The sequence below is a fragment of the Chamaea fasciata genome, unplaced genomic scaffold, assembly GCF_029207755.1.
Source record: "Chamaea fasciata isolate MVZ Bird 193981 ecotype frontalis unplaced genomic scaffold, bChaFas1.0.hap1 SCAF_2, whole genome shotgun sequence".
Lineage (NCBI taxonomy): Eukaryota > Metazoa > Chordata > Aves > Passeriformes > Sylviidae > Chamaea > Chamaea fasciata.
The window spans coordinates 42180840-42205309 of NW_027094087.1; the positions used below are offsets into that span (position 1 = coordinate 42180840).

At 36.7% G+C, this 24470-nt stretch overlaps 1 protein-coding gene across 2 annotated transcripts in view; it reads right to left on the minus strand.

Moving 5' to 3' along the window:
* The window catches only part of CWF19L2 (CWF19 like cell cycle control factor 2), a 59880-nt gene that overhangs the window by 17561 nt on the left and 17849 nt on the right, over positions 1–24470 (minus strand). For both annotated transcript variants that reach the window (XM_066175778.1, XM_066175776.1), the window contains exons 9-12: positions 18996–19089; positions 16072–16161; positions 4085–4210; positions 2672–2809 (exon numbers count right to left, since the gene is read on the minus strand). In XM_066175778.1, coding sequence (XP_066031875.1) covers positions 2672–2809; positions 4085–4210; positions 16072–16161; positions 18996–19089 — 448 coding nt within the window. The remainder of the gene's footprint in view (positions 1–2671; positions 2810–4084; positions 4211–16071; positions 16162–18995; positions 19090–24470) is intronic.

The window sequence follows — 24470 nt, forward strand, 5'->3', positions numbered from 1 at the left end:
CCTTTCATGCATGATATCCTTCTATTTCAACAACCCCATCTCTCTCTACAAAACTGCAATTACGTTATTATCTTCAATAACAACTAGCTTGTATTTCATTAAATACCATTAAAGCACTAAATATCAGGAGAGTAACACTGATCTAGAGCAGAGCATTCAGCTCTGTTTTCTAACATGCTGGTCTGTCATTCTCATTCTGCCCCCGTTTGTGAGAGCAGCACCTATTCCCTCCATCAACTGTGGGGCTGGAAGCTTCTTTTGGGCATAGTCTGGGAAAGTGATAGAAGCCCTGGGAAAATGCATGAAGGAAATAATAGTGTCTTAGGCAATTCACAGTGATTAGATGAATTAAATTACTGTACAGAATTCAAGGGACAGGATCTCCCTTCTCCCATCCAAGGTAGGATATCAATTGTAGACTTGCAGCAGTTTCCTCCCACCACTCTTCTGAAATACGACAGATTAATTTTTGTGGATGATTTTTTCGTTTCTCAAATGAAGGCAGAAAGAGAAAGTAATTTGTACGTATCAAATTTGTGTACTATGTTGTCAAACTAAAACTGGCAAAAGAGGTTTGCTTGCTAAACTTCCTGCTGGAATAAAACACCTTGCTGAAAGCATTAAGGAGAGATGCAAGAATTTTGAAGACTAACTTACTAAGCTCCAGATCATAATGCAGATACTCCATGCAGTATAGGCTTATAAAGTACATAAAAAATCATCTAGAATATCTGAGATCACACCCAAATTTTTCAGACTGCCACCAACACTTCAGTGGTAACACTGATCTTGTGCTGTGAATAAGAACGCATTCCACAGACATGGAAAGACATGGAAACCTCAGGGAGGCTTAGGAGCCAGTTTCTTAATCTAAAATCAAGAAACTACCACCATCTGGGGAAGACCATCACATTTTGTGATGACAGGATCTGAGAATCACCTGCACAAAACTACCAAAAGCATTTTAGATCTTAATGGAGAAGAACAATTGGCATCTGAGATGCTTCTTTTTACATAAGCTGAAAAATACTTTCAAAACCTAAATGTGACTGAAGGACCACAGTACCATGAATCAATATATGGACATTGTAATGGCTTTGACAAAATATCTACTTTGGCAAAATACCTACTTTCAGCACATGCCCCAATACACTTAGCCAGTAAATAAATAGCATGGCTCAATCTTAAAAGGTTAGTCAAGAAACTTGTTCTAATAAAATAATGTGATGTAGTACATCTTTGCCTAGTAAAAAAAAAAAAAAAAGAAACACATTATATAGCGTCTGATCCAAAGCTCACTGAAGTCAGTAGTAATTCAGAGCCTTCCATAACTAAAATGAAGTATCTGCATAGGCTAGGAAACAAAGTACATTCTTGTAACATTATTAATAAATTCCATCCTTCAAAAAAACTAAACAAAAACAGAACAAGAAAACAAAAATGAAACCAAAAAAGAAGGAAAAATGAATGAAACATACTAAACCCAGTTGCTTTCTCACCCAGCATGACCATTTTATGTTGCAAAATCAATCTCTGGCAATGGCTAAAATACAGGGGGAAAAGCTCACAGAACTGACTCCTCTGCTACACACTTGCAGCTCTCAGCATCTACTGTGGAAATCCTGAGCCAAAACCTATCTAGATCTCCCTATTTCATATTTAAAAATGAAACAGTATTTCACTAAGTTGCTCTATCTTTTTTGCTCCCACTCACAATTAGGGCCTCCACTGCATTTCATGCTCGACAACACAAGTTCTACAATCATCTTCTTCACCGAAAAAAAATTTCAAACCTTCATGTTAAACTGTTCTGCGGCCACTTCCCATATGAGAAACAAAAATAGTTGTATTCTATTAAACTTTTATGCTAATTGTTCTAGCCCAGCAGCTGCCTTCCCCTACCCATTCACCCACTCCCCCCAAGCTGGAGGAATTTTGTTTACTTAGGTTTTCTTCAAAAGACCACCGCTCTGTGCCCCTGATTACAGGGTATGCTTTAACAGCTTGGGCAGCATTCAAGATACAGGCTCACCATGCATGCACTACCTGCTTTAAAATGTTCCTAAATTCTCCCTTTTCATAACCTCCAAAATTCCAATTTTCCTTTTAATCTCATCACCACTGAGACGATGCTTGCAGACTCACAACAACTCTCAAATCAAGCATCAACAGCCTCTTGTACATGTACAGTCATGGCCTCACTCAGCTTCAAGACTGCCAACATTTTGCTTCCATTAACTCTGTCTCTCATCTGAATTTATTGCCTCAATACCTATGATGAGATGTCTCCATTTTTATTTGAGTTCTATAGCATAATCTCCTGTGCCTGAACTAGACACTTTAATTCCTTTTATACCCATAATGCCTTTCAGATGGCATTTAAAATAGGACAGGCGACTCACATCACTGAAATATGTACATCTCTCCAGTAACTCTAAAGTGGATCTTAAGAATTAGCTCAGATGTTTCACAATGTTAGAAAAATCCCTGCTCAGTAGCTGGAAATTCTACAATTTACAATGACCTCTATTTTTGACAGTCCTGTATAATTATGTAACCATAAACAAGTCTCATCTTCCTCGAGGCCTTCCTGTTACTCAAGCCTCATGTCCTCCCTGATATTTCTAATAATAACATGCTTAATTAAAAAGTCATACACACAGCACCTTACCTTTGATGCCATACGCATGAACAGTGAGTTTTGATCCTCTGCTGTTCTCATCTTCTCATTTTTGACCAAATCCTTCAGGTTCATACTATCATCATCCTGGAAATACCTTACTCTCTCTTCATCTACATGAGTAGGCATCTAGAAGCAAGTACATTAAAAATAAATATTAACCTGATGAGAAAGATCAGCTATAAAATTCAGACTGTAACAATTACAACAAGTTTAAAGAATCCTGAATCAAGCTAAGCAGATCCAAAACAACTGGGCTAACAGTTCCATTTGATCTAAGGAGAAAAATATCTTTCCCTTTCTTCAACTGCATCACTATGACTAAATAAAAATATAGCCTCTTCTCAAAGTCACTATATCCTTAACATCCTTATGGTATCAAAGTTACAACATTACCACTCAGGAAAGATAGACAGAACCTCACTGAAACAGTTAATTAACTCATAAAATTGAAATATTCTAAAAAGTAGTTTTATTATTTATTTTAAAATTATTGTAAATTATTGAAAACTCTAAAGATTTTGTAAAGTCACAGACATTACTAAAACACAGTAATCACAGACAGTACTGAAAACTTGTGTGAATATGGTACCTCTGGGAAATGTTGCCATCTTAGACAGAGTACACAAGAAAAAAGAGATGTCCCTTAGGATGGGACTAAATTGAATTCTGAAGGAGTATAGGGGGTGGTCATTAACATAAAGCAGGACAGCATTTTCCAAAATGAAAACAACAGGACAATGACAACAAATTCCTCACCCTCTTGTGTCTTTCACTTCTCCATAGCAGCGTTGCAGACAGATCAGCAAACTGATCTGTCCTACTAATCAAGAATGCTGGCTAGAATTATGAGGTAGTGTCATCTCCTCTTATCTCAAAAGGACCAAAGTGCTACTATATTTACTATTGGAAGTAATTATCCTAAGAATAAAACACTGCTCAGCAGCTTCCAAGCTTCTTACTAATCCCCAAAGCACTTTGTTACAAAGATTAGGTAATTCTTATCATCAGTAGCCATATTTTTTATTAGAACTAAAGCGAAATTTGCCCCTGAGACCTGAGTATCTCAGCAAAATCTTTCTTAATTCGGAAATATGCAGCTCTGCTAATCTTCGTTATTTACTTAACTTTATGTAATATAAACTAAGAGACTGATAACTTTTCCTTGAACATGCATTTAAATAAGCCCTAAAGTGATCCCTCAGGAAATGCAATCTGAAAATAAAGAGAATATATGCTTAATAAATATGTACTCTAATAATTAATTACTACCATCTTCCAAAAGGAACTTTTGAATTACCTACTGACATTCTGATAAGATACTCATTAATTATGGCATCATAAAAGTAAAACTACAAAATCATTTAAGAATTGCAGTTTAATACTCAGAATTGTAAAACTTACCATCTGCTGCTTTCTTCGCCCTCCTTTTGGCTCCAGTGGCTCCGGTGGTCCCATCACAGGCCATGCCCTTCCACGTCCATCTGTTCTGACAAGGACCACTTGTTCATCTTCTTGACGGCTTGAAGCCTGTGTCAGGTTTTAAGACATACTTTAAAACATATGGTACAGACAAGCCAAAAGAAATCCCTAATCCACATTAAAGAAATGTTTAAAATCCTAAAGATTAAATAACAGATTCTTTATATATTGTGTGTTCAGCATAATTCAAAGTAGACAGTTTCACCTTTGTGAGGTATTCATTTCACATTCAAAAAGAAAAAAGTATTAAAAATTTGTTCCATTAGTTAAATGCAGAGCTTTTTTCTCCAAAAGAATCAAGTTTGTATTCTTGGTTTTTTCGCATAAAGCTTTATCTCCAGAAGACACACAATGCTTCTGGAAGAGTTAAACAGATAATATTGAATTAATATACTCCACCATCATTATAATGCTGTATTCCTGAAAACCATCTGCAAACCTACAGCCCATTACCACTTCTTTTGTGGATTAGGGGTGTGAAGAATGACCACACTCACCTCAGTCCCCCAAAACGTTACAGAACCTGTCCTCATGGAAAGTCCTTTATAGGGCCTCCAATTCATAGGGGTGTTCTCAAACTTAAATAAAGACATATTATCTATATACACAACAGAAGGGGGAGAAAAGGCAGAAATTCTTCACCAAAAAGTAAGTATTTCGCTTTCTAAAATATTAAGAATAATTTGAAAAATAATTTAAAAGCCTGTGAACTTCCTGATATACTCCAAAGACGTTTAGGTAAATCAGTTGATTAAATTAGAGCACATAATGGGGTCACTATTTAATCAGATGATATCAGGACAGCCTTTGTCAAATCTTATAAACAACTTCATTAATCTCCATTTCAAGCTATTTTCTACCAAACTGCTTTCCACCTGCCATCCTTGCCTAAGGAAAGCTTGTCCCAGAAACCCAAATGAAGTCTGGAAAACCTGTAGATACTGCAGTATACTCAACAGCTTAATTACATTTTTCCAAGAAAAGTCATATGAAGGTAGAAGTTATGGACCAAAAAGCTGCCTGGGTAAGCCAGACCTCTCTCTTCTGTAACACCAAAGGCAAATCGCATTTCACAAAGCAAACCAAGATGTCCAGCATCACTTTGACTCCAATAAGAATACTGATATTTTCAGAGAATACAATAGGACTTATTTCCAGCATCAGCCAGATATATGTTATCTGTGTGTAACCTGTACCTCACCTGTTACTTTTTCACGAGGTAAGGGCTTTTGTCCCTGTTGGGAGGGGGAGAAAAAGTGGCTCATCCCAATAGAGAAAAAGCCTGTGTGCATTCACCCCACACATATCATGTGATAAAATGGTCACAGCTGACTGAGACACAAACAGCCAGACTGGGAGGACCATGTTTTCAGGTCATCACAATGCCATAAAACCTTATTCACAGCAGATATGGAAAGCAAAGATGAAGTTAACATCAAAAAGAATGTATCACAGGAAACTTCTCAAATGCCACAATTCCTTTAAAACTTGGGCAACTTTACATGTTTGGAGGTTGAACACATAACCATAGATATTGCAGCGAAAACTCAAAAATCCAGAGCACTGCTAGTTAGTCTGAAATGATACAGACCTTTGCAGAGGAAAAATCTCCACCTTGCTCTAAACTCATCATACTCCCATGGCCAAGCAGGGATACAAAGCTCTCTCCCAAGAGGAACAGTCAAATCCACACAGCAGACCCTTTACATTTTTCAGTGAATAATCTACCAAGTTACCACTTCTGAAGGGTCCTATTTATGTGAAATCCTCAGACAGGAGCATCTTTCCAATTATTCAGCTCCTTTTACCTGCTGCTCAAACAGAGTCTCCAAAAGGATGCTAACTTCAGGTCTTTCCTTCCCCACACCTTTGTGTTACTGAGACAAGAAAAAAGATGAACTTTTCCATTCCCAGTCTCTAAACTTCAACCTCACTGTATATATGACTTCTAAAAAATACAAATCATTAAAACCAATAGTTATTACAACAGCAGTGCTTCAACAACTGGAAAGAACAATAAATATCAGATTGTTACATCAGCTTACAAACATTTAGTTCCTCTTAAAGACATCCATCCCAAAGTTTGTCTTCACTAAAATTCTTAATATAGACATTACAAAAAGCATATCATTGATGTGCAGGCTGTTATTTTCCCAAAAGTTAATGGAATTCACAAGGTGTTCTACATGTCAGGCTTCCTTTGCTTTTGAAGAAGGGCTCTAAAATGTTAGATCCAAGCAACATTTGCACCTTCTTTTTTCTTCCCATTTCTGCATGCTTACACACTAGCATGCAAGCAGCAGAAGAGTATCTTCTAGATCTGAACCATGAAACAAGTTAGGACAGGGACAGGGAATGGAGAGGGGAGCAGTAGATATAATACATACTGAATTCTTTAAGTCAGAACCCCACAGCTAGCAAGGTTTTGTCTGCCTCGTGAGGGTTTGAGATTTTTTCTCCCTAATTTCCAAATGTCCTGAGTCCTGACACAAAGCATGTAATACTGACTATAATGTATTTAGATTGACTAGTCCAGTGGGAAAAAAAGGCCAAAAATTACAGTAATTTTTAGCTTTAGAATACAAAGTACAAAAAAAAAAATAGAAGTGGTCCTTCAAAGAGAGATTAAAGGAAGCAGATAAAAGGATAAAACAATTATGGACTGTATGAAGACTAATGTGAAGTCATGTGAGAGACTAACAGCAAATGCATACAAGGAACCAAAATGAATCCAACGGATGCAAGCCAAACACGATTACTCAGAAGATTAAAGATGTTATTAGATGTAAAGACATCCTTCAGAACTCAAAACCCCATCTAAACAGAACTGACTTAAAAATACAGCATAACAGAAAGTTAACTTCATTAACGCAAAAAAATTGAGTTTTAGGAGAATCTTACTAACAGTAATTAGTAAATTTCTAAACACATGAGAAGCAAAAAGCTTTCTGGTAGAAAAAGATGCTCAAGCGGTTGCAGCATTATCAGAAGGTGACATTTGAACAATATATTAATTAATTGCATTTTATTCAGCAACATTTTTGAAAGAAAAAAGAAAAATTAAACTAGAACAAACTTTAGAAATCATCTTAAAACTGCAGTATCAGTAAAAAGAGCTTTTTAAGTAAGCTGCCTTGAAGTAATGATTTTCACTAGAGTTTCCAAAAAAGAATTCCAATATATAATGTCCACATCCTTCAGCATACACTATATCCCTTAAAAAGGTCTCAGTACAAAAATAATGGAAAGTGGCCAATATAATAAAAAGCTTTAAAATTGCCAAAGGCTGATCCTGGGAATTCTGGGGCAATGTATCTAACATCTGTAATGGACAAGTTCACACAAGTATAATAAAAATCAGACTTCCTCTACACTTGAACAATTGCACCATACTGACAAAGAGCCTTTGCAGGAAAAATTCTCAACTCACTGAAGTAACAGACTTTTTCAAAGGAGTGTGGATATCAATCTAACTGCAAGAGGTACTTAATGTTTTCTTCTTATCTACTGGTACTTTCTTTACACTTGCATTCTCATGACTGTATGACACGGTATATGGTAACACAATGTGGTCATCGTGATATAATAAATAATATAATAATTATGATCAGATAAAAATATTTCTATTAAGTACAACATAAGTTTAAAAACATATATTAAAGTACTTTTAATATACCTATTGTTAAGTGTTAAAACTGAAGCTGGAGAAGAGGCTCAGTCACTATCCCTGAATCTTGTGATGATTGCTAAACAAACAATATCATTTACCATCTGAAATGAATAAAAACAGTGTCTATTTCCAGAGTGAGAGAGAAATTGTTTGTTGCCATTAATCAAGGAACATGAATTTTTACTTTGGGCTAATTAAATATGCAAAGTACACAGTTGTTCTCACCAAATGTAGGAACTGCTATTGCTATATAGCAATTAACACTCAACTGAACAAAACAAGCAGAACAGTCTGGTTTTGAAAGATAAAAGCTTTAAATCAAATACATAAATAAATAAGATATAGATCTGGAAAGGATTTTTAAACTCTCCAGAGATTATCCCTGTTCCATAATCCAGCAGGAGGAAGTGGAAATCCTCTGCCACACCAGGTGCACAGCCTTATTTGAGGAACAGACACTGGAGCAGATGAACAAATGGAATAATCAGGCCAAGCATCTGAGATAAGATCCACTCAATTAGAACTGTTTTTCAATCCTAGTAGCTAAAGGGAATAAAATAAATTTTAATAGTCAGTGTACTGTGGGGTAGGGAACAACTAAAGCTAACAAAAACCCCCTTTTTTATCATTACTGTGCCAACAAAAAGCTGGATGCTGCATGATTTGAAAGCTTTCTGCAAATGTTTACTGAGAGCTACATTCAAGTGGTACAAGCACAGTGTAATGAAGGAATAACAAAGAAACAGTCTTCAGCAAGGAACTAGCCTCTACACCCAAATGCTAGCTCTGTCAAATCAGATGGTGCCATTAAGCATGCCACCTATTTCCTTTCCCCTACAGTCCTTGGCAAATGGAAAAGTTTTGAATATTGCCTTATTCCTCTATTGGAATTGTCTGTCCTTATGTTACAGTATCACTAAGCGTCTAAAAGATATCTAGCACTTCTTACACTGCTGGACTCAGCTTTTTTTCCCATCCACTGTCTCCTGTTCTCTCCCACTGCTCCTTTTCCTCTCACTCCAGTTACCCTTTTCCTAAGGCTCTCAGGTTGCATTCACACATAATCACCAGTTACCAGAAGGATGAGTAAATCCTGTGTAGAAAGAGCATCTCCCTCCTTCAGTGCTGGCTGTTCCTAAGGGCACCATGTCTCACACACAGGAGTCATTTTATTCTCAACCTGGAGTCCTCATGTAACAGGTTTCAAAGCATCTGAGCTCCCCTTCATTTGGCTCTAAAATTTGTTGTGAATAGTGGCACTGTAACCTTCAACGTAATGCCTATAAAAATCAGTTGATTAACCATTCTCTATAGCAAGACTGAGGTGAGCATCTCACATCTTCAGGAAGATGAAATTAAAACGGTCAAAAGTCTGTAACAGCAGCCCACTGTATACATGTTGTATCTTTGATCTGGATTTCTTAAAGCAGAAAAAAGATAAGACTAAGAGAATTAGCATCATCAGGAAGGAAAGCAAAAGCAAACTTCTAAAAAGTAGGTTAAAATTTTAGTATTTCAAGAAAGACTTCACAAATATATTAATGAGTCACTATTACACATTCAAAAGTTGCTAACACAGTAATGGGATTTTTAAAAGGTTTTACAAGATCAGAAAGTTGGACTGCCATAATTAGGCCCTTGTGTTTAACACTTTAGAGAGCATTAGAAAATCTAAGGCAGGCTGCAACACAGTCGTGAACTATTCCACAGAATAGCATCTGTTCCAGGTAGTGCCTGGTTTGTGTGTAAAGCACGAGACTAAAAAAAAACCTCAAAACTCCAAACCATGGAAAAGGATTAGGTCTCTATCCTTTCTTCCTGCCAGTAAGTGAGTGACACTGGTTAACAACACAGTATGTAAAAAAGTTCATTTTTTCTTATTGATATAAAGTCAGCTGCCCCTTAAAATTCAGCAATTCTTTGCTCTTACATTACAAAAAGATTATTTTGGCTAAACTGTCTATTACTCAGAATAAACAGTTTATTAATCCTTATTAATCTCCTCTTTACAATGAATGCCTCTGATCAGCCCTACATGCAGAAATCTTTCTATTTCTGCTCAGTACTTATTTTCTTAGAGCATCTGTAAGATAGGGTGATCAGAATATCATCTCTTGAGTAGAATGGCCATACACAAAAATCTAAAGTCAAATTCCGTAAGTCATACTGTCAGCCTCTGGAACTACTAACATAAAACTTACAGCAGCTTGTAATGTGTCTGTCCAGTGATGCATCTAGAAACAGGGAAAGCTAAAGCAATTGAGTCTAACTTTAAAATAATACAGGATATCAGGAAGCCACATAGCTTTGAAAATACAACTTTTAAAAAAGCTCTAAATATTCAGTTTGATACTTTAAATTGTTACCTACACTTTGAAATGGTTAGTCACTTAGCCACATCAATGAGCCACTGTAGGTATGAGATATAAGAAAACTTGCAAAAAATTTAATGACTAGATGATTTGTCTTTACAGCAAGAGCATCTGACAAAGAACATATATACTCAGACCATAAAAAAGAGAAGTATAGCAGCACATTGGTTCTTAAATCCACAGATTTCTATTTCATCTTATCAACTGATTTAAGACAGTGAAAGGGTAAATATAGCAGTAAAAATATGCAGAAATTTAACATGCTGTTGAGAGAAAAACAGAGCCAGAGAAATGGCACCATCAGTTACAAGTGCTGCATGGGACTTGGACATGGTTTTTGTCTCTGGTGTCAAAGCATACTTGGAAGCTTTTGTATTCTCAGTTAGAACTCTAAGAAGTTTTAGCCATTCTGCCCTTTTGTACATTTTACATGTACTGAAATTGTAAGATATTTTACATTGTTTAATTACTGATACAATTTCTCCAACATCTTTAAATTGCAAAAGCCAATTTCCTATAAATGACATTCAGGAAGATAAGCCACTTTGTCTTAGTATGTCTTTGTCTTAAATAATTGTGTAATCCTCTCTTACTGACATCAACAAGAATGTTCAGGAAATAACCAAATCAATAACAGCATATACTTATTAGTTTTTAAAAGTATGCTCTAATGATATGAAAGCAGTGCTGCAGAAGCATACCCCCTTCATTATTCCATGTTACATTTAGAGCTAGTCAAGTCTGTATGGAAAACACAAACTTTTGTCGGAGTAAGAATGGCACAGCCATCTTGCAGACAAGATTCAAGTGTGATGGAACAGCAGGAATCAGGAATTATGATGAGCTGAAAACAGCTGAGAGTAAACAGGCCATGAGCCATCTGTTGCTGTATCTCCCCACCATCTGAAGTTCCAAATAAAATCTCAGATTTTTACTGTGCATTTAGTGAGGATCATTAATCCCCAGCCTTCTAGTTTTTATACAAGTGTCTCAGCTATACTTCTCTGCAAAACAATTTTAAATAATTTTTAAAGGATTCTTTACATATGGTAAGTCTATAAGCATTCCTACAGCTGTATTTAGGTTCTGCATTTGTTAAGTCAGAATGAAAGTTATGAAAACATATTACAGGTAAATTTTGACAACCAAACATTTTCATTGCAGAAAAATATCTGTGTTTATAGCCTCAATCACGAAACCTAAAATTAAACATCCTGGCACACCTGCAATTTTGAATGTTAATTTTCAGGGTGATTTGGCTTTTGCTTTCTGTTTGTTTGTTTAGCACTGGTTTGGTTTCTTTTTAAATAAAAAATCCCCACAAATCAGAAGCATTGATTATTCTCCTTCTTTCTTTCACTTCCTACTTTGAAGTACTAATCACTATCTAAATTTTACATGTATACACAAATATACACAAACACACATGTACACACACTCCCCCCAACTTACTTTGAGATAACTCTCTCTTTCTCCAAAGAATCACTCTCATTTTAAAGATATTTGTGAACAGGTCAATCTTGAAAACATATGAAAAATAAACATACATTCTTGTTTTCCCCATTATCATTACTGGAACTAATAGAAAATTATTTCAGGTTTGTTCCACAATGGATTCCTCTCAGCTACTTAGTCCTAATGTCACACAGTTTACTTGTGTCAGGATAGTAACTGTGCGGCAAATCATTTCTCTGGATAAAGATGCAGCATGTTCCATCCTGTCTCTCCTAATGCAGAACTGTATAGAATGCAGAACTGTATACAATGGGATGCAACGGATGCAATTTTATAGAATCAGAGAATATTATGGGTTTGGAAGGGACCTTAAAGATCATCTAGTCCCAACTCCCTGCCATAGGCAGGACCTCCCTCTAGACCAGGTTGCTCAAGGCCTTGTCCAACCTGGCCTTGAACACTGCCAGGACTGGGGCATCCACAACCACTCTGAGCAACCTGTTCCAGTACCTCACCACTCTCACAGTAAAAAAATATTCTTCCTAGTATCTAATCTAAATTTCACCTCTTTCAGTTTGTACCCATCACTCCTTGTCCTAACACTCCAGTTTCTAATAGTCCCTCTCTGGCTTCTCTATAGGCACCCTTCAGACAAGTAGGATTTGAGATTTAAGCCAAGCTCTTTTATTCAGTTTCTTTTCTAAAATCCAGTGTTAATTCTTCAAAAATAATTTTAGAAGTATTATTTATACTGAGCTAGTTTCCCCAGAATTCTCTCTCAGTCTGGAATCTAATGTATCTCAGGAATCCAAATTAAACATCAGACCTTCAGTACATCAAAATTTGTGTTCAGACAGGGGGTGTTGGAAACATAATCAACCTTATTATTTATACTCAAAAAAAATTAAATAAAAACAGCAGAAGCACTTGAAGTACATGAAGCTCTTAATATTATGAATGTTTTCACTAAAAGATGAGCCCCACTTATGCCATAAAACTCACTAAATTAACTCTTCCCTGCACCATAAATCTTTTCCACCTGAGATGCACAAGCAATGGCCTGGAGTCTGTTACTCAAACAGATGCAACAGGTAGCCTAGGAAAGGTTTTCTCCTTTAAAGCAGCATCATGTCAGTCACTGTAAAGTGAAATGTTGTGCCTGCCAAAATTCAGGTCTTACTCTATGGATATCTTCTATGCCCAAGAGGCTTCACAGAAGCACTGAATACTCTTCAGTAGAAAAACACTCATACCAGACCAAAGGCTGAAGGACTTCCACAGAAAATTCACTTATTCAAATGAGGATTTTATGTGATTAAATAATTCATATTTTCCCTACATATTCTCAAATGCATAACAGAAAAGCCTATAGCTGTTTCTACTTTTCTGAACTCTCTTAAGTAATCACTGACACTATATCCTACCATGTTATTCTGCTTAAAGTACCACCTTCCAGCTTTCATTCAATTTTGTATTGATTTTGTCTTTCAAATGCAATTCATCATTATTGAAAACTGTCTCTAGCATTTGCTCAGCAGAGACTACTTTCTGTTTCCTGCATACTAATTATGTTATGTGGAATACAGAAAAAAGCTTAGGGTTGAGAAGCTTTTCTTCTAAGCCATTTGGGACTGAAAACAGTTTTAAAAGATGCGTACTCTTATACTATATTAATCTACCACCATGTTGTTGGACTAGATGTTCATGATAAGTCCCTTCCAAAGGATATATTCTATATTCTGCCTCTCCCTCATTTAAATTTTTAACATCCAATTTTTGCAGTAGCAAAACCCACTGCAAATTATGTACCTCAAAGGAGTGCTAATGTTCCAGACATGGTTTGTTAAATAAAAATACTGAATAAAAGTATAAATTACATCAGTTGTGACTGGTACTGACCATGGCAGAGGTGATATCCTCATAACCAATGTAATAAAATCTAGAGTTGGGTAGCATTTTCAGAACAGAAATACAATCTGTATTTAAGAGGTAAACTATGAACATATGGAAGTTGTTTTCTAACAGCTGAAGTCTCCATAACTTTCTGCTGCCTCCTTACACTCCATAAGTATCATTTTCATCACCTATCCCAACTCAGAAACCCTATGGCAGAGAAGCCTTCTCTTTACACAGTTTCCCTAGGACTCAACGTCTAGCCTTGCTTTCTCAAAATGCCCATGACAAATTAGACAATAACCACCTGAAAATAAGCATCATTTCATTCTATCCCAAGTGAAATCAAAAGCTTTTGATTTCCACAGAACCTGAAGGTTGCCTCCTGCTCAAACTTAAAGACAAAAGCACAGTCTAAATGTGGCCGAAGCATTTAAGTACAATACCCATTCAGACCCCAAATTCCATTAACACATAATTTAACTTTATTCATACTAAAATTAATAGGGTTACATACTTAAGGCAGCCTGCAGTGAACAACAGAGGGTTTCTACCCAAGCTGAAACCCGGTGAAATATATCAGCTGAGACACACAACATTTTTAAACACCAAACATCAGTTTTTTCAAAACTGTAACTTGACAACCACATTTTTGAGTTTTATTGTGGTAGAATTCTTGTCTAAGTCAAAAAATTTACGAAACTAGCCACTAAATCACGCTGTAAAAGCTGTATTTGCCTCTACTCCCACAAACAAAATAAATTATGTAAAATTAAAAAGGAATTAAAGCTAGCACTTTATGGTCCCTTCAGTTTGTAGTTTCTTGATCTCTTTAAGGCAGAATAAACCAGTACCTCTATCAAAAGAATTGATCCTGTCCTCTGTACAAACCCCAGCCATTCATACACCCCCTTATATAAGCATAAGTCTTCACTAAGTCACACAGGGAACAGAATTGGGAAATTGATTCATGTCCAATTAATTAAGAAAAAAACTTCCTAGGGAGATGCATTCACAATTGCCTTCACTGCTTCCTGATTTATCTCCCCAGCTCCCCCAACTGAAACTGAAATAAGGCAAAACCACATTTTAGGACCTCCCAGCATGACACTAGCCATGCTGCTCTGCAGAAGCAGAGACAGAACTGCCTGAAACAAAATGCTTCATGTTTGTTACTGGTACTGGAGGCAAAGATATCAAACTTCGGGATCAGTAGGATAGCCATTTGGAAAACCATTTCTGTGGAAACTGCTTCAGGTACCTCACTTGCCATACACCTGGCTGAAGTGGCTGAGGCTGGTGCTTGGGTGGTCTATGCCGCAGAAAGGCTGAGCCATGCAGAGTCAAACACACCTTCACAAATCAGCTTCCCCTGTGTTATGGGATGGGCTGTTGAGACACACAGTGTGACATAGCTGGCCCTTGATATACAGGAGTACCAAACACATCCTGCTTGTGTCCCAGTCGGCAAAAGCAATTCAAAGCTGTAAAGTCAGTAAGAATACCCTGGCATCACAAAGACAGGGTTTATGGCAGAGCAACTGTAAGCACTGCTGGACTTCTGACACTCAAACACTAGGTAATACAGACTAGATGAAGCCAGGAAAGAGGCACAGGCAAGGCGTATTCATGAATACTTACATTTGGTATTTTTGCAATGACTGTTAGTTGTAAAAATGCTCTAATTAAAAATTAAGATAAAAATCAGAACATGGTTGAAGACCAGGACTGACCAAAATGGTTATCCATAACTCAGTATCTAAAGAATAGGTGTCCACCAATATTTCTAAGGCCCACCCACAACACGCTCTTTACCTCCCAATTTTAAAATCTGAATGGATTTTTTCCATATATGAAAAACATGCCAAAGAATTGCACTGCAATGAAGCAGAGTCTACCTACATAGAGCTTTTGTAATTTTAAATTCTTGTGAATTCAGGGTGTGAGACTTAAATACTATCATCACAAAGTAGTCAGCAGAGACCAAAAAAAGTTAGTGGCTTTTCAAACTCAACTCACCAGCAGCTGAATTTTCACTGTGGAACTGAGGTCAAACTGAAAAGGAATATTAGTTGTTGCCTGAAAGTTTCCTCTCCATCATGAGGACAGAACTCATAACTTAAGATATTAACCCTATTTCCTTGTATCAATGTTAGTACAGAAGAAGCTTTCTTACATTTCTTTAATACCACCCTTCAAAAGGAATAACATTTCAAGTGCCAGCTCCTTCAGAGACAGCAGTTATGTAACTGTCAGCTCATATCAGTTTCATTTTTAATGGAAGATATATATCTTTGCTGAGGAAATATTATGAGTAAAAAAAAACCCATTGAATTTGTTAAAGTACCATGGACAAAGTTTTGTTTACCAAGAAAAAGTACAATTCAATTTGGACACTCACTCACCTGAATTCACACCTTCTAATGTTCCTAACTACATTGGATGTTCTCTAATTCAGCTGCTACCTGTATCATACCATGGTGTTAGTGCAAAGAAAAGAAAAATATTTTTCCACTTACCTCTCTGGCAGCATTTGCTGGAATCTGTCCTTGAGTCTCTCTCATTTTGCGAGCATTGTCAAGTTCTGCTTGAAGCTGTGAAGCTAAATCCTTCAAAGCAATAATACTCCATTTGTTTAACTATCTTAAACTTCTAGGAGATTTCTATATCAAAATGAACTATTCATTTCATTTTTTGTGTTTTGATATAACATTTTAAACTCTAATGACACAAAAGACTAAAGAAAACATGTCAATATAATTCGCACAACTCTTTACAGGATATAACATGAAAAAAATGTTCAAAATAGACGCATCTGAAGATTAGGAACAAGTATTGCCTCAAAAAGACCAGAAAATCTATCCTTTAACATTATTACGTTCTACTAATAAATCTATGCATAACTAAGCATAAATACTACTTTATGTACAGGAAGGTAAATAAGGAAGCCTGAACACATCACATCCTTTTTTTTTTTGTACACACACACACGTTTACACCCATACATCAGCTCTATGGCTCTAGGGAAATATCTCTCAGAAACTTTTGCTATGAAGTATCACACCTCTCCACATTCCATGTCCAACTTCTGCACTTCAGACCTTATTTTGAGAATTAAAATATACAGGAGGTAGAAAATAAGAACTGTTTACAGTCTTGTCCAAATTGGTTTTGAATGTGCCTGCTTCCTTATCCACCTGCCTATTAACTAAATACAAGTATTACAAAATATCCTGGATTTCTAGGACTTGCCAGCCTATCAACCTGTAAAGAATAGAACCATTCATACTCTAACCCCTCTGCCAGTTTCATTAATTGGACTCCAACCCTCATGCCCAAACTTGCCACCCCAAAATTAAGTCATGTGATCAACACCAGGCAGCAAATCAGTAACAAAAATAGATTCAGAATTCATTTGGCCCACATGGCCAACCTTAAGCTCCAGCCACCAGGATATACTGTTACATAACCATCTGTTGTAGTGTGTGAGGATGAACTTGCTTAAACAAGCTGCATTTTCAATTTGATTAGAGAAAGACCAAGAAAAATATTTAAAATGCCAAAAGGCTATTATATATATTATATTAGCTATTTTGTTATTTAAACTGCTGTTGTTTGGTTTTAGTCTGTTTTTTTTTAAACTAGGTTGATTCAGAGTGCATACATAAAAAACTGTATATATAAGAATAGTAGTAAAATTGTAGTACTGGTTTCTGCCACATGATTGTGGGTCAAAACAAAACAAAATGATAGAATAAAAAATGAAATATACTCTCCCCACAGAATACATGTATATTTTTCATCAAATCACTTGAATTCAGTTCCTATCAGGTTGAAAAGAAAAAGGCCAGATTTGTGCCCAAAGTTTTATTTAGGCAATGCTACTGAAACTGAACAGTATCAGAAAAAAAAGTTTACAAATTTTTGCTTCTTTCTATCAGTCTGTGGGAGACCTTCCCCTCCCCAGTACTTTAGCAATTCGTGTATAGATAGCTCACACTACACCAGTCCCTCACAAACTTATCATATAATTACTTTCATACACATATGATTCCTCACTAGTGTATGTTTTTTAGTATTAACTAAGAAAAATAGAGATTAACATATGGACACATCTATTTAAATCACTAACACTATGCCACAGTAGGAAACTGCTTCAAGATACTTTTCATTCACCTTCGAAGCTAATAACATTTTAAATGGACAGGATTTCTAGGTAAGGTACTGCTGTTCAAATGTTTAAAGCTACATACCCACATCTATGTCTAAAGTCTGTGGAAAAAGAATTCATAACATAAAATTTCTTTGAAAAGAAAATATTTCTTTTCTCCTCAAAAAATTTGAATTATCTGATAAGGGCTTCAACAAGGATCAATACCATGTCCTAGTCCAGCAATAATGACAAAACAAACTTTTCACAAATCAAAAAATAAATAGCTCTTGAGAAATATTAATTTACCACTTTGAGACATAACATGTTTTATATATTACTATAAATAAATATTTATTATTTCTTAAAGATGCAGACTTTGCTGCAAATATTATGCCACAAGTGGCAAACTAAACAGGTGCAGTAAATATTAATTTTAAAAAATAAATACAAAAGCCCACTGTGATAGCATTTGCTTCTAAAAAATATGAAAATAGTTGCTTAAGAGCAGCTATTCAGAGCCAAGCACTTGAAAAACACAGCTTAATAACTAACAGACTCTGACCTTGTTATAACTGAAACTTCCAGACAGTACTACTGAAGGGAATTAACTCATTATAGCCACATTTATCGTTATAAATAAAATACAAAAACTTCCAAATTTAGTGTTGCACAAGAGTGAAATTCTTGTTCCTTCAGGTAGCTGGCTGAAACAAGACACGTTAAACGTGCAGCTGTTTCTCCCAGCTCCACAGACCAACCTCAATCAGGGCAGGACCACAAAGCATTCCACAGCTGTTCTTAGTGCAGAGCTGGCTGCAATGGCATATGCTATCCCTTTCAGTTTTATAATTTCCATTTCATAATTGATGAGCCTGCTTATACAGCAGAGCTATGGACCATAAGCACCTACTTGTGACAAAGCTAATGAAGCAAGTAAAACTCCAAACACTGTTTACTTTGTAACAAAGACAGGTAGCTTTGTAGTTTTCACCTGCTCCCTTTTCTTATAAAGAGACACTAAATAATATAAAAAGGACAGCAAACAACTGGTTTTAGATATGCTGCTTATCCTAAAAAGCCCAGAGTCCTGAATCCTCTACTCTAGTCTATGAACTACTGTGTTTAAAGCAGAAATTACTGTAAAAGCGGTATCTTCAAATCCTATCAAATTTTGCAAGTCTTTATTTGCTTGAAACAATAACTTTAAAAAAAAAAACCCTAAACAATTAAATCCCTGTGAGCTTTGAAGAAAAATTGCAGTAAATCATGACATTTTTTCATAGCCATTACCGTGTCTCCCATGAGTTCTGCTTTCACAATCCTCGCTCCCAGTCTGTTCATCTCCTCTTCACTAAGGACTCGAGGTGGCTCATCCTTTGATGATCTGTAAAACATCAGCTGCACTAAAGCCACAGAAAAACAGGGCAGTATTTACCTGTGTAATTAAGTATGGTAAGCATGCTATACTTATACATATGCTTCTGTTGGCAAAATAAATGAAAACAACGTATTATAAAAATGTATTTGCAAACAGAAGTTGCCAAGGACTCTGAAACCAAAGAGCTTGAATAAAATTTTTATGAGGTTTGCTTCCTTTTACTCTTGAGATCAACTCAAATGAAAAGCACTATCTATGAACATTTTCCCAGGAGGAAAAAACAGTCAAGAGTCAGTAGCAGGTATACACAGGGAAAAAAACAAGGGAAAGAGAAACAGAAAGTGTTATTTTAACCCACTCTAATTCTTCTTTCTGGCTTTGGCCATGCTTTTACTTCTCAGCTTCTGTAAAATCACCCATTTCTGAGTTATTCTGTTTGTCAAATGGCCTTCCACCTCTTGAAAATTACTTATTTTCCCATATTTATCTGCTCACGGTACAATCTTTGCATTGTGTTATGGCTGAGACAGTAGATTTTCCATGGCAAATTAACTGGTACCATTTTAAAAATATAAAGTCCCCCTAGAGAAGCCACAGCTGGTAATAAAGAGCATTGTACCTTAATGTTAATACTAAAAACTTAGCATATGAATTTTTATGATATTTACTAAATAAGGACTCCAAGAAATACTGCAAAGAGGCACCAAGTAAGTTGGGCTCTTTTTCTCTGACCCTAGTAAAGACTAAAACCAATTAACTCTAAAAGTAAAATATCTAACACAAAAGATACATAAGAGTACAGTTATGATATTGGTTCCTGCTGTTAGAGAGAGAATTCACTCACTAATTGATATGGTTAAACCCTGTAGGATTTGAAGAAATCCCTGAAGATGGTGTCCTCTTTAAGCACCAGATCTTCCCAGCACTGAGAAAATTACCAAAGTTGCTTTTCTTCATTTTCAAGATGCCCAACCCACACCCCCAAGACTCAGCAGAATTTACTTTATTTCACCAGAAACAAAACATTCAAAGATTATGTTCCCACTTTTCCTTAGCTGTATCCTTCAAAGCAAGGCAGACTACGTTAGAAAAGGGAACAAAAGGTGTTTACTCATTCCTGTATGCTTTTTTTAAAGTGGTGTTAGTGCTTGAATCATTGTCTGAACTTTTTGAGACTTGAGATATTGTTTTGATTTGCTTTTTATCTTGTCTCAAACTCTGAAGCAGTCACATTATTAAGTGTGACTTCCAGCAAACACTAGCTGATGGACTTTTCCATTAAGGGGAGATCCCTTGGACATCCAATCAGCACTTTTAATTAACCTGTGTCATAACTGTCCAAAACACTTTGATTTATAGGCTGAAGAAACTTCCTCTGTGCTTTAGAAAAGATAAAATTTAAAAGTTGTACTTACAGCATGAGAGATGAGGAACTGAACTGGCAACACCTATTAATTCAGCCTTCACCTCAAAGATTTACTTTTTGTGACTGACAACACTACCAAAAGAGTACATGTATTACAAGTCTTGAAAGTTAAAGAAGAATAAGAAAGCAGCAGCTTATAAATTACTCTCAAAAGATATCTACTGCACATATCCAAACCTGAAATGTTCCAAAAGTCAGAAGCCTCTACAAAATACAATACAAGAAAAAAAAAAGAAAAAAAAAAAAAAAGACTTCTGACCGAAGGAAACAGGAAGACAGGTTATTCACTATTTCGAAACACACAGAATCTCAGGAGTTAAAAAGTCATCTTAGCAGAACTTGGAAGTAAGTTATGTCAATAAGCAGAGGCTACATGGTTTTGCAGGCCTAAGTAATCCCCACTTTACTAATGAGTCAGCTCAGTAATTGCATTGGCTAAGAAATATGATTAAAATATCAAAGACGACGCGCAATTGGGTTTAACAGCACCAGAAAGGAAAACACATGCCAAAGAAAAAACCAGCTGAACAGTTTCTACATCTAGTTCTCTTCTATGAGGAAAAGAATTATCTTTTCTATCATAGTAATTGAATTCTTTGAACTTGAGCAAGTAAACTACTTCCGCACACAACCTCATTTCCCAAAATTTGCAGCTTTATCCAGTTACGATTACCATTGCACTTAATAAATGTGACAGTTCAAAAAAGTTAGTTTTTGTACCTGCAACAAAAAGGGAATCACCATTATTTCACAAAAAAAAAAAAAAAAAAAAAAAAAGGTCTGAAAAGGGCAGCTGAAGAAAACAGTACTGATGCAATGGTATCACTAACTTCTACTCAATGATTACATATTCTACTATGTCTGGCTGGATGGGATGGAATTTATTTTTTCCACAGCAATGAGGTGGTTGTGGTGGTGCATTTTCCTCCACACTGTGCCTAGCTCTCCCCTTCCCAGGCCATTCTGCAATCCCAGCAATTCCTGTTATGCTTCGGCCTTTGTGGACCAATGAAGTATCCCTTGACTGTAGCAGGAACTCTTGCCAGGCTAAGGCGGGAGCACATTGTCCACACCTGGAACTCCTGGTGCCTGCCACAATGGGAACAAAGGCAGAAATACTCAGTCAGCCACTGGCAGCCTCTGATCATTACTCACATGAACCACAGCCTGAGTGAACAGTACCACTGCTACTGGAATTTTCAAAATTCCATTGACTGAGCCAGACTGTGGCCAGGATGTAAATGCACTGGTGACTGCAGCCCAGCACGTTGTGACCCCACAAACAACCCCACAAAAAAAAATGTGAGGCCCTCTGAACTCTCCTAGACCCCAGTGGGCTGTGCCAGTATTGGACACCTCTCAACTCCCCAGTTTGCAAAGATAACAGCATCAACACAGAAAGCTGAAAAGGGGACCTGGGCTGAAACCCTCCACTCCTTGAGGCTCAACTCCTGCTTGTTGATGAATTCCAAAACATTTGAAGGATTTCACGGAACTCAGGAAGAACTCTTAAGAGGCATTTTTTATATATTCACAGATATATTTTTTATACATTTATACACTTCTATCCCTATATATCTTTTATCCATGTGCATGCACGTGTGAATTAAGATACTTTACAGCAAGTAGAGTATGAATGTTGCAATCTCAGATCTATAATTGTCACAGTTGTGATTGCAGTAGATCCTACTGACTCACTATATAAATGTTACATTAGTCAATAATTAAGTACTGCTAAAATCTTGTGATTCATCTTAAAACTCTAAATATGTTCAGACTGCTGCTATATCAGAAGCCATGTAAAAATTTCACCTGTGGTGAACTGATACTTTTACAACATCATACTAAGATCACCTCTTGATATCTTGGACAGTGGTTCTTCAGGTGATCCTAATTAATTACAGATGTAATCCTTGACATGTAAACTGTTGCTCAAGTCTGAGATAAAGATTGGACCTAGCCACACCTAAGCTCCATCTGGAGTTTAGAAGCAAGGGTCTGCTTAGAACCTTGTGACAAAATGGAAGGGTCCCCCTAATCCTTTTTTGTCTTCAGACTCTGTGTAAAACATTCTAAATCAATTTTAACTCAGTTTTCCTTTATGTGTTTCATTTATGTAGTAAATAATAGAGTGAAATCGACCACCAAACTTTGTTAAGTCTCATTTTTATGACTTTTATAGATTTATATTAAAATTATATTATTTTTGGCTAATACTTAAGATGGTGTCTCTCTGAGCAACCCTAAACCACTCATTAGTTAGTGACCAGCAGCCCCTCTGGTGCTGTGCTTTGGATTTCTCTGGAGACAATGCTGAAAACACAGCAGTGTTTTAGCTGTTGCTTACACAGCCTCAAGGCTTTCTCCAGTTCTCACTGTGCACCCCCAGCAAGCAGTCTGGAGTGAGCAGAGGCTTTGGGAGGGGTCACAGCCAAGACAGCCAAACTGGCCAAAGGGCTATTCCATGCTACATAATGTCATGCCCAACAAAAAAAGCCTGGAGAGAGCAGTCTTTCCAAAGTCACTGATGCTCAAAAAACAGTTGGGTATCAGTCTGCTCATGGGAGGTGGTGAGAGACTGACTGCCTTTGTATCACATGTTGTTGTCCCTTTCCTCCACTTGTTAAATTGCCTTTATCCAATAATGAGTTTTTCTCCCTTTTGCTCTTCTGGTTTCCCTCTGCAGGAGTGAGAATGAGCAAGCAGCTGGGATGTGCTCAGCTGCTTGCTGGGGTCAACACACCACACACACCAAGCAACAACCAGCTCCACACCTTCCACCCCATCCCTGACCGGCAAAGGCAGGCAGGAAACAACTGCGGATTGTGCAGACCTTGTACCTGAACAAAGTCATGAACAAACCAGGACTCAACAGGAGAGGAAGTCTCACACGCTTCACTCCAGACACGCCATGGATCATTCTAACCAGAAGTTTACAAAGAGCATATAACTGGTAAACACCAGGCACTTCAGTGCAACAACTATCGGGGCAGTATGTAGAAGAAAAAGGATCATTAAATTTGAATGGCTAATGTCTCATACATCCCAGGTTTAATGCTACCAGGTCACTTTTTCAGAGTAATTAAAACAACTATAAAAATGTACTTCTCACTTTCCAGCAAAATAACACCTAGGCAAACAATAAAATAAACAACAAAACAAGACATGACAAACACTTATGAATGGGACATACTGAGTACAAACTAGTCATGCCAGAATGTGGAACTACTCCTGCCATGACTTGTACTCAAGTTCATGCTTTAAAAACAGAAACAGATTAAGCGAAGATCGTGCAAATAAATTGTATTTTTGCTATCAATGAAAATTCAAATTTCATTGACTTCTATCAAAGTATAGCAAGTAAAATCTGGAAAAAATACCCGACATACAAAATAAAAATAACTGTGTAGACTAAGATGCCTGTTTCTGGTTAGTCATGTGATGCCTTAAGCTTTAGCTTTAGTTTTGTATTTGCAGATTCTGTGTTACCTAGGGATGTAGCTTTGAGCCTCATATTAAGTGTCAGTAAGCTTTCTTCACAGGTTAGGTAGACAAAACAAATTCCTTTTTGCTGAACACCAAGGACAGCTCTCAGGCCCGAAAAACATAAACAATGGTAGACTGAAGGGAGGAACAAGAAGGATGGGACCTCACAACCAGAAGCTGTAATTAGACAATTAAACCCCAATATGCAAATGGACCAAAACTGATAAAAATATAAGACCTCGTGACCGGGCGGGGTTTTTAGTGTAGTGTTTGTAGTGGACTCGAGGTGCAGCCTTGGTCGGGCTTCGGTCCTGTTCAAGGTGGATCCTGGAGGCCTTTCAATAAATACCTGTTTTATTCTCTAGCTCTGTCCAGTCTCTGTTTCAAGTCAGCCTTCTAGGCAACACATGCAGTACTCATTAATGTACATTTTTTCTTTGGAAATACACCACGAGGTATATAAGTACTACACACA